Here is a 10,401-nt window from a genome sequence, read left to right as displayed (position 1 = left end):
CGCTGCAGCGGCTGCTGAGCTTGGGGTAAACCAAGCTGAAGGGGCACAAAAACAGGCAGTGATGAGCGGAGATGAGAGCCCGAGGGCCCTTGCACTCACCAGCCCAGGGAGAAGCTGGAGGGCCACGAACAGACCTTTGAAGTGCAGCTTCAAGTGAAGTGTCCACCCAAACCTGACCATCTCACAGGCTTCACCCCATCAGGACAGTGCCGGAGGACATCTTGAGATATTTGCTGGCCAGGGATATTCCCCTTTCTCCTTCACTCACCCAACACTTGCTGCCATGACACATCCTCCATCAGCTTTGGGGACAGGACAGCGGCAGCCAGCAATGTCTTCATCATGAGACATCCCCAGGTTGTGCCCCATCTCGTGAGCCATGGTGGACGCAGCACCAATAGGATTCGTGCTGTGGTCCTGTGGGACAAGAAGTGCAGCATGGTTCAAATGCTCTCCACAGCATCTCCATGGGGCCCACTGGGGCTCTTCAACTGCTCAATGCCAGGTCTCGCTGCTGTCTGCAATTCATTCCCTAATGCTGCCACGCTGAAGTAAAGGACGACAAAAGCTGGACTTGGTCCCATGGCCTCTGAAGACCTCCATACTGGGCTCTCAGAGGTGTAAGTGAGCTTAGATATAGTGGCTACCCTGAAACAATGCTTTGTGGTGGTTCTTGGACAGCCACAGGTCCCATGGCCAACCACTCCCACTCCAGCAAAGGATGCCCTCCCTGGGGAGGGATGAGGAGCACAGCCAGGATGGTTGAGGAGCAATTGCAAACCAAGTCCCAGCCATCTCACAGGTGGTGGGAGAAGCCCTGTGTCCACGGAGCTGGTCTGGGAGGCTCTTCAGGGCTCAGGTATATCAGAGCCCTCTGCAGGCACCCAGCTGGGTTTCCACAGCTACCTTTCCTCTGCGGCCCCAACACTTCTCTGTGGATAAGTCACTCAAGGGTCGGAGATGCCAAGAACCAGATCCATCCCTAAGGCTGCGGAGGGGAAAAGCTGGAGACCAGTGGAGGTGAGACCTGCTCTGGAAAACACAGTGCAGGAAGTGCAGACTGTGGGACCACTGTTGCCCTCCCGGCGCATGCCCGGGCAGCAGGACCCACCTGGTTGACACCGCCCGAGTCCCTGGTGCACATCACAAGCTTCTTGGCGAGCCCTACGGTCGTGCCGTGGAAGTCTATGCCCCTGTGGGATTGAGATGCCACCATGGCCATGCGGCCTGGGCGGCAGCAGGGTTGCCAGGATGGTGAGGTGGTGGCCCCCCATCCTTACGTGATCAGCTGGGCATTGTCGTGCGGCTTCCTCCGCAGCAGCTCTGCCTCCCGCCAGTGGAGGAAGTTGTCCAGCATCACCTCCGGGTTGGGACTGACCATGATTTTGTCCTTGTGGCTCCATACTTCCAAGCCAATCAAGGCCACCCGCAGGCGAAGAGGCTGATAAAGCTGGTGTGGGAGACAGCCCGCAGGGAGCACTTGGATTTGAGCTGCACAAGCATAGGGAAGGTCCCACCTCCCCTGGGAAACCACAACTAAGTCCAGGACCCCACCTCACTGTGCAATATCAGCTTTGTCACCCCCTCAATAAATAACACAAGCTGGGGTGACCACATAGACAGGGTTTACCCTGGGACCTCTGGGCTCCCTCTTGGCTAGTGAAGGCTGGGATGCTGCTCCCACGCTGCTGACCAAAGACTGAGGCTGAAGCAAGGCAAGCAGAAATCGCCCCGCCTTTGTGCACTGCATCCATCACCCTCCCCTCATTACCACCCACTCCAGCTTGAGAATGCCCATGGAACGTGCTCCCAGGAGTTACGAGAAGAAATTTCTCCCCCCTTCCCTTATGAGAGAGCTGGGAGGCAGCCGTCTTGTGCTCCTGAGGACCCGGGGCTGTGCTGCTTGTCATGTCCACTTTGCACACCCTGTTGGCCAAGGGAGTTGGTCACCCTATGGCAGCCCAACTATGGGCTTGAGATCGGCTCCAGCCCCATCTCCCTACCCACACCAATCTCTCCTCTGCCGTATTCAGGCCTGTGCTGGCACTGCGGGGCACGTGTGGGAGCAGGGAGGGCAGATCCAGACCCCTGGGCTCACCTTGTCAACGTGGTTCACAATTTCCTTCATGCGGTTCTGCACTGTGCGCAAGTCCTTGTGTTTCCTGAACTATGGGAAAGACACAGAGAGATTTCCAGGCTGGCTTCAACCTCCTCACTGCAGTGGATGACAGTGAAAACGCAGGCACCAGCTTGCCCCCCCCCCCCCATGTTTACCTCCTCGTTGTCCACAACCAGGACCAGCTCCACATATCGGGGACCTTTGTGTAACGGAGCTGATTTCTGGAAGGAAAGAGGAAAGTGAGCGCAAATAGGGCCTCAGCCCTGCAGCTTGCCGAGCCCTGTGGTTGACCCTCCTGTGGGATGTGTTGGATCCTGGGGCATCTTCCAGTGTTATTCAAGGCTAGTAGGTCTTCTAGCTCTGCTTTCTGATGTTACTTTGCTGGATGTTTCAGACATTTTCCAACGCACAAGGAAAAAGCCAAGCCTGCTACTGGGATAAGGCATGAGAGAGGCTCTGCGGGCATTACAGAGCTCATGGGGTAGGAGGATGCTCCTGCTAATGGTACAGGATCTGAGGACTTGTTCCCACCAGGAGCTAGGCCACTGGGAGCAACCCGTGTTTGGGTAACCCAACCAACAATGCGTGGGAGAGGAGCATCTCCAAGAGATGCAGTATGGCCCCACTCCTCTCCTGGACTTCACAGGACCTAGGCTCCTGCAAACTCAGCTACAGGAAGGAGAAGCAAAGCAATCCTTAACCCAGCGGTAGAGCTTCATGGCTGCAGGAATTTTCGGTTCGTGGTCATATTCCAGGGTGGCACCAGACTCTCCGCATGTGCCGCGCTTCCCCCGCAGGTGAGCTGCTCTGTACACTGCATGCTGGCCGGCTGCATCCTCCTCCAGGGGCTCCAGCAGGAAGGTGGTCTCATTCACTCGGAAAAACCCACTGCCAAGAGAGAGGGCAGGCGTCAGGTTGGGGAGATATCTGGCAGGACACAGACAGACCCTACAGGCGCCCCTGCAAGTGCCTGTGATACAAAATACAGCTGCCAAATCCCAGCTAGGAAACCACCCTACCCCTTCATGGTTCCCATAGGCAGCTTGGATGAGCTACAGGCCACTAGTGGGACATGATAGTCAGGTCCTTCTGGCCACATGCATTAAACCACACTCAATGCAAAGCCCCAAGCAGCCCTTGGGCATTGCATGAAGCCCCACATTGCTGTGCAGAGGTATAGGGTGCAGGAGCTCACAGCAACACAAGGGACTGGATGCATCTTCCCTTGCAACCTCTCCTGGCCCAAGAGCACATGAAGGAGGTGCTGCAGGACTGAGCTGACCTGGGGCATGCCGGGAGATGGGGAGCAATAGGAACCATGTCCACAGCATTTCCTTTCAGAGGCTGCAGAAGCACCAGTTGAACAAAAGGACTGTTAGGGAGGCTGGAACTGGCTGCTGGACTGGGAGGGAGCAAACCGTGACACTGCATCTGTGTCTGGTAGCAAGGGGAGTATCCTGTACTTTGGGCAGCAGAAATTTCCCAGGGTTGAGCAAGAACTGCCCAGCGCTGCCAGGCCAGGTTTAACACAGCATTTCTGCTGAGCAGTTCTGGCCTTCAAGATGCTTTCTGTAAGGTGTGCCATATGCCCTGTCTGTATTGTCCTTGTCTCCTGTCCTGCCCTCGCACATCTTGTTCTCCTACTACACAAGGATATCAAGTGTCCCATGTATGCACAAGCTGTGCGAGCCAAGGTCTCCACAGACACAACCCCTGCTATCAAAGTGAGGCTGCCACACAGCTCCAGCAGGTGTTTCTCCTGCAAATGGGTGTTTGCAGGTCCCTCAGTGCTCCAGGGACCACCTGCCCTCCTCACACATCCCCCTGTGAGGGACCCCTTCCTCTCTGTCTTACTCTCTTGCAATGTCTGGCTGCCAGCTGATCTTAAAAGAAAGAGAACAGCAGAATACGAATCTTCCATGGCAAACTGAGCAACCTTGCATAGACCTGGTGGCTTGGGTTACTCTGCAAGGATGCTTTCTGCCATTAAATGCAGGTAGACCCAAGGCAGCTTTTGAGGAATGAGCACCAGCACAGCCAGCAGCCGGTGGGTAGAGGGAGACACAGCTGGCCTGATGCACCGTATGCATTTCTTTTGTTTTAGAAAGGCACTCAGCCATCAGCTCTAGGAGCTCGGCATGGCCTGGAGGAGATGCCGGCTGCCTGCCAGCTGATGCATCGCCACGAGCACACCTTTGTGCCACTGGCTGCAGCACTCGGGGGGAGTTTGGTCCGGTCTGCCCTGGGAAGAGAGGATGGATCTGGGACAAGCTGTGCCTTGCTGCCCAGGGAGGGCACTCCTGCCCCGACCTCCTGTCATGCTCAGGTTTCCAGTCTCATCCTGTGCCATGAGTCAACCCCCCCAAAAACCAGCAAGCTTAGCTGCAAAACACCATGCGCCTTTCCTGCTGGGCGCCGAGCCAGGGCGGTCAGCACTCCCACTGCCAGCAGGAAAAGGGATGTCTTCTTCTTTTCCTCAGGGGAAAGCTGAGCTCTCCCTCCATCAGCACAGCTCTGGCTGGCCGGGGCTTGGTCACTCCGGCTCACCATTACACAGCACTGTGTCTGCCAGGAGCAGCACCGTGGTGTGCACCAAGGCCAGGCTCAATGCTGTCCTCCGGCCAGCCGCAGTGCCCCAGGGGAATCGGAGGTCCTACCTGAGCCCGCCACAGGTGCTGATGCTCACTGCTGAGTCAGCGTATCCTCGCACATGGCCCTGATAAAAGCAGTGATCCTGCAGCCAAGAGGAGACGTGTAAAGGGGGTCTGCACCAGCTGTCAGCATGGCGGGACCCCACAGGAGTGGGAAAACTGCTCTCCCCAGAGCCCCCGTACCTGAATGTCTGGCTTCTCCGTGATCTCTGTGCCGTCGGCCGAGTAGTGCGTCTCGGTGTAGTGCTGCCCCAGCAGCTCCCTGCAGGATGGGGAAGGGGTGTCAGCAGCGACCCCGGTTTTGGGGAGAGGATGGAAAGCTTTGGGGATGAGGTTGGTCAGGTTCGGTGCGGTGGGCCCATGACCTCCCCGGGTGGGTTTGGCAAGGAGGGGGGAAAAATGCAATATTTTGCTAGCGAGGGTCTGGGCTGAGGGCTTAGATAGCTGGTGTGGTGACACCGGACCTTGGAGAAGTGATGTTCACGGCAAGTGTGGGAATCAAGCCTCCCCCCAGGCCGTCCCGCTGTGCCCACCCATACTCACTTGTTCTTCTCCAGCCACAGGAAGTAGTCCCTGCCTTCGGCACGGACACTGTAGAGGATGCGGTCTGGGTAGATGCTCTGTATGAAAGATAGACAACAGCACAGACCCACCGTCACCAGGAGCAAGAGCTACAGAAGAGAGGACCTGCCCAGAAAGGGGATGGGGTCTGCATGTGCCCCGCTGGAAGGTGGCTGCAGGACGGGGAGCCTGGCTGCTCACCCTGGAGGCATCCAGCAAAGACACGGAAAATCAGAAGAGAAGAAAGAAAGCATGTGGGCAATAACGCAAATCCCCAGCACATCCTGAGATAAAGAACAGGTCACCAGCAATGAAACAGAGTCAGCAAAGTCTGGTTTCCCGTGTCTGACACATGGCTGCAGATGGCCATGCCAGAAACTGAGGTTTCCTACATATCAATCACAAAGCTCCTTTTATGGAGACTGAGTTCAGCACTTACTCACGGGCTGAACCACAAAGATCCCCGGTGCCCAACGGCTCTCATCAGCAGAGACTTCCTTATCTCTGACTGATCCAACATGCAACATCACGGTTAGAGAATAACCTTCTCTTGGTTCTCATCTGCTACTGAGAGTAGATTTTAGTATCACCATGTGCCAGATCCCCTGAGCTGGTGGAAGGGACCTCAAGGCATCTCAAGTCCAACCTCCAGTCACTGTGGCTGGGTCAGGGTGGCTGTGGCTCAGCCCAGCTGAGCCCTGAGCCCCAGGATGGAGATGTCCCTCCAGAAGAAGTGTTTCCTTCTGGGATGTCTTGTGATCTCCATCTGCAGAAGCTGGGCCACAGACCTCCAGGGGTCCTGTCCCACCAGGGCCACTGAGAAAGATGATGATCCCTTGCATGGTGCCCCATATCAAGCTGTACCCTTGGCACCAGGGACCTCCTCAGCCACCACCGCAGCAGGCAGACCTCTCCTGAGGGCACATCCTCAGCTTTTATGGGATCCTGGGGTAGAGCTGAGCAGAAGGCAAAGCAAGCATCTCCCACAGGGCCAGCATTCTTCCCAGATGAGGTGTGCGGCCTCTCCCTGGGGAGGATGACAGCACCTGCTGTCATATGACAGCTCAGCGCTCCTAGGGGGATGATCTGCAACCTCGCAGGAGCTGGGGCTGAGCGGAAAGTCCTGCTGACTCAGCGCCAGCGGGGCCAGGTAAGAGGGTTTGCCCGTCACTCGGTTGCCCTCAATTCTACCCAGTTTGCATTTCCAATCTGAAGTGACGGCCTGCTGGCCACAAAACATCCTCTCTGCATGCCAAGCAGGTTGCAACAAGCCTACCAGGTGGCCAGGCAGCCCCGGCTGCAGGCAGGCACACTGCCAGCATGCGGGTGCACTCATGGGTCCCCAGCAAATTCTTCTCTTATGAACAGCGTCTCCCGCCTGATGTGGCCATCCCATCCCATGTCTGCCAACAAAGCGATGCTTTGTTATTGTTGGCAGCGCCGGAGCCAGAAGAGGTCTTAAGAAATGGCAGGAAAGCACTTGGAAGGGGGGGGGTGGGTCAGAGACCGTCTCTTGGAGACAACCGCAGGGCAAGTTAAAAAAAAAAAAAAATCCTGATAAAGCTTCTCTGAATCACTCCCTTCCTTATTAGCATGGGCTTTGCAAGGGCTCCAGATGGGAAGGCTTTGAAAGCGCAGGCAGCTCAGCCCTGTCCCTGCCTGAGCCCTGCTAACCCCATGACCATGCTGAGCAAGCAAAGCCGTGGCTACAGCACACAGAGAGGAGGGATTTCTTCCAGCTGGTCATATTAAGACACCCAAAGAGCTTGCAGAGGATCGGGACATGATGCCACCGTCCCACTCCAGCACAGGGTACTTCTTCCGTGGGTGGGAAGAGGCAACGGGTCTCGCTAGGACAGTAGGGATGGGGCTCATTGCACCATGCATGTGTCAAATGAGGTGCAGCACAAGAGAGGAGGAAAAGAAGATGGGTCACTGGGCCACCACCATGCCTTGCTCCTGCTCCATCCGGCCCCGCTGCTCACTCTGCAACACCCTGCTGCTTCCTGCAGAGCCCAAGGCTGGGCCAGCAGAAACTGGGCTGTCTCCACCCAGGCAAGGGACTTGCCTCTTTGCATCAACTGGCTCTGGGATGTAGTGGGGGAGATCAGCAGGGATGTGCAAGCATAGGCGCGCTGGGGAGAAGCCAGCAGCTTGCAACCCTGGGTCTTATACAGGCTGGAAACCACCCTGCTGTTTCAATACAGCTCTTTTTGAAATGCTGGAGCATGGGGACAAGAGATATCACTTCTGCAATCAAGAGCATAAAACTAAAAATCTTTTTGAAGGCCCTTCTTGCTCTTTTTTCAGGTCCCTTTCCGTGAAGAACCCAGGTTTGCCACATGCCCTGTCGTGCCTCTGCTAAGGGCAGGTGGGAGGAGAAGACCATGGCCTGTGGGAAGGCTGGCATCCCAGCCAGGAGATCCCAGGAGATCCTGTGCTGCAGGACCCAGGCCTCCACCCTGTCTGCAGGGCTGAACATTTTGATTTAAACAAAGCCAGAGGGGAGATGGTCTGCTTCAAACCTCACCTGGCAGATGCTCTGCGGGACCAACCGCATGTGTCCCAACTGCTCTGACCCAGGAACCAGCTCTTGGCCCATGCCCATTCCAGCCAGAGACTGCTAATGCAAAGCCACAGGAGGAGCTGGCACAGAAAATGCCCGTCCAGCTACCTGTCTCCACTTCAAAGAGGGGCTTGGTGGTGGTCAAGCCTTGCTGAGAACCTCTTCCCCACCAAGGTTACTGGGAGAGCAAATCGAACTTTTGTGAAAAAGGAGGAAAATGGCTTGAAAGGCGGGAGCCCTCATACCCTCAACACAGCAGGTTTGGGAGGTCCAAGGACCGCCCAGTCCAAGACCGAATCCAGGTGCCACCCAGCAGACACCACCCATGGCTGTCCCAAAGTACACAGCTCAAGGCAGATGTCTTCTCCTGTGCTGTGGAAAGCATAGGGACCCCGAGATGGGTGAGCTCCCCTTTCCAGGGGGATCAGTGCTGAGCCACCCAGCACACCCGGCACAGATGGTGTCTCTAAATAGCCTGGGGAATGTTTATCTCGTGGACAAGTTTAGGTTTCTAGAGCAGAGAAAACAGATGCTTTCAGGGAGTGTTTTTGAAGCTAGTTTATCAGAAAGGGTTTGAATCACAGATGAACGTGCTGTACGAAGAGTTTACTAGGAAATAAATGTCCCCAGCCCCTCCATCTCATCAGGTGCTAAAGTTGGTGCTTTTTGGTCCTAGAAGATGAATCCACGTATTTGGCTGAATTTCACTTTAAGGCAATGAGGAAAGCATCTTTGAGGTCAAGGCTATCATCTTATGGACATCAACCCCAAGCAGTCAAAAATCCTGAGTCAAACCCCATTCCTTCCCCCAAATTACAAGGTTTCCCAGGAAAAATAACACTGGCTTTCTTTCATGTGGGTTTCTGCAACTTTCTGATTCTTATTTTCCTGTCCCAAAGGACGAAAAAAACCCAACTTCAGCAAACACAGCAAGAAAAGTACTTACAGCTCAATGAGGCTTTGCAAATCCCTCCTTGAGCAAAGACCAGATGTCACAAGATCACTGCAAGGCTGCAAGAGGTGGCACTGCTGGGTAATGTCTCCGAAGAAAACATTGGAGAAAGCAGGCCCCCCCCTCCAAGAGTCCACCCAGCTATCTGCAGTTCCTATTTTGACCTAAAACAGTCCAGGAAAGCTGATCTGATCAACTACTTCAAGATCTCCATCCTCTGGGAGGGAAGCAATGCAAGAAAATGAGCACCAGGTCATTCTTCTGGCACAGGGCCAAGGGGGTCCAGCTCCAAGCCCAGTGGTGGGCCAAGGGTCCCTGCTGATTGCAACACCCAGCCTGGACTCCCTGCAAGGCAGCGAGGGCAGCTGTGCCGAGCCAGTATTTGGGAGGCAACGCTACTCACCGGTGGTGCAGAGAGGTCCCTCTTCCCCCGAGGTGCTGGCACCTTGCGCGGCATCACCGTCTCGTACTTCTCGACATGGGCGAGCTTCTCCAGCCTGGCAGTGGTGCCTGGAAAAAGTCAAAGGGCTTTGAGTCAGGATGCCCAGAAACAATCGAGTTGGGGGATAATGGAAGTGGCCAACACGAAGGTGCAGGCAAGACCCAAAATAGCAAGTCCTGAAATACCTTCTGGGAATGCAACTCCCTGATGGGCTCCAGGGATGCTCCAGCCCCACCAGCCCCGGCGCCCACAGGGCACTCAGCATCACCCATGGGCGAGCAGGTCCCTTCAAGGCTGGAAAACTCTACTGAGACCCTGGTGCATAAAGATGGAGGTTTTTCAGCTCCCCATCTTGATGCCACAGTTTGTGACTTGGAGTCTGGCAGCTGCCAGGGCTTGTGTTTTGGAGAACGGCTTGTGTCTGGGTTGGCTCAGACATCTTTTTTTGATGTCAGAAGGGAGACATTTCTGTGATAAATTCTTCACCTTCCCCAGGAGCCCCGAACTGGGAGCTCGTGCCTCAGCCATGCCCATGCTCCTGGGGTTAGACGGGGCCAGCGGAGCCCTCGGCAAGGCGGCAGCAGAGCTGTGTGCTCCGTCTGCGGGTGCCTGGCGGACCTCGCCCACGGTGCCCGAGCGGGAGCCAGGAGCCTTGTCACCGCCCCCCCGGCCGGCTGAGTCACCAGGCCCCCCCGCCAGCACGCCGCAGGCTGGCGGTGACAAATTTCCCCTCACTTGCAGGAGCCTCCTCGCCGAGGTGCCTTTACATAATGGCGGGCGCCCCATCTGCGCGGGGTGGTGGTGGGGGCACGGCAGGGCAGGGAGCAGAGGTCACCAAAAGCGTCCCTCTGCGATGGGGCCGGCTGCCAGCGGAGCTGGCCGAGGGAGGCAAGCCTGGTCCGCAAAGCCCCTTTCTCCATCCTTCGCCCTCGAGTGAACTTGGGGAGGCGATGCCGGCGATGCTCGCCTAAACCCCTGGTGACCCCAGGGCTCAGCCTGGCAGACAAAGCAACCGAAACCTTGCCGAGCTGTGACCTGTCCCAAAAAGCCACCCCATACCCAGCTCCTGCCTTGCGCATTACCTCCTTTCCTTCTTCGTATCCATCCCCT

At 56.2% G+C, this 10,401-nt stretch overlaps 1 protein-coding gene across 1 annotated transcript in view; it reads right to left on the bottom strand.

Moving 5' to 3' along the window:
- Nucleotides 1-9,306, bottom strand: part of ADAM8 (ADAM metallopeptidase domain 8) — a 13,420-nt gene extending 4,114 nt beyond the window's left edge. Inside the window, exons 1-10 of the mRNA XM_009332787.1 lie at nt 9,253-9,306; nt 5,314-5,390; nt 4,954-5,032; nt 4,777-4,853; nt 2,821-3,007; nt 2,275-2,340; nt 2,099-2,167; nt 1,281-1,450; nt 1,112-1,193; nt 269-417 (exon numbers count right to left, since the gene is read on the bottom strand). Coding sequence (XP_009331062.1) covers nt 269-417; nt 1,112-1,193; nt 1,281-1,450; nt 2,099-2,167; nt 2,275-2,340; nt 2,821-3,007; nt 4,777-4,853; nt 4,954-5,032; nt 5,314-5,390; nt 9,253-9,306 — 1,010 coding nt within the window. The remainder of the gene's footprint in view (nt 1-268; nt 418-1,111; nt 1,194-1,280; nt 1,451-2,098; nt 2,168-2,274; nt 2,341-2,820; nt 3,008-4,776; nt 4,854-4,953; nt 5,033-5,313; nt 5,391-9,252) is intronic.
- Nucleotides 9,307-10,401: the final 1,095 nt, after the last annotated feature.

This window comes from Pygoscelis adeliae, unplaced genomic scaffold (assembly GCF_000699105.1).
Source record: "Pygoscelis adeliae isolate BGI_AS28 unplaced genomic scaffold, ASM69910v1 Scaffold139, whole genome shotgun sequence".
NCBI lineage: Eukaryota > Metazoa > Chordata > Aves > Sphenisciformes > Spheniscidae > Pygoscelis > Pygoscelis adeliae.
Note: the sequence above shows the minus strand (reverse complement) of the source record. Positions and strands in the feature narration are given on the sequence as shown.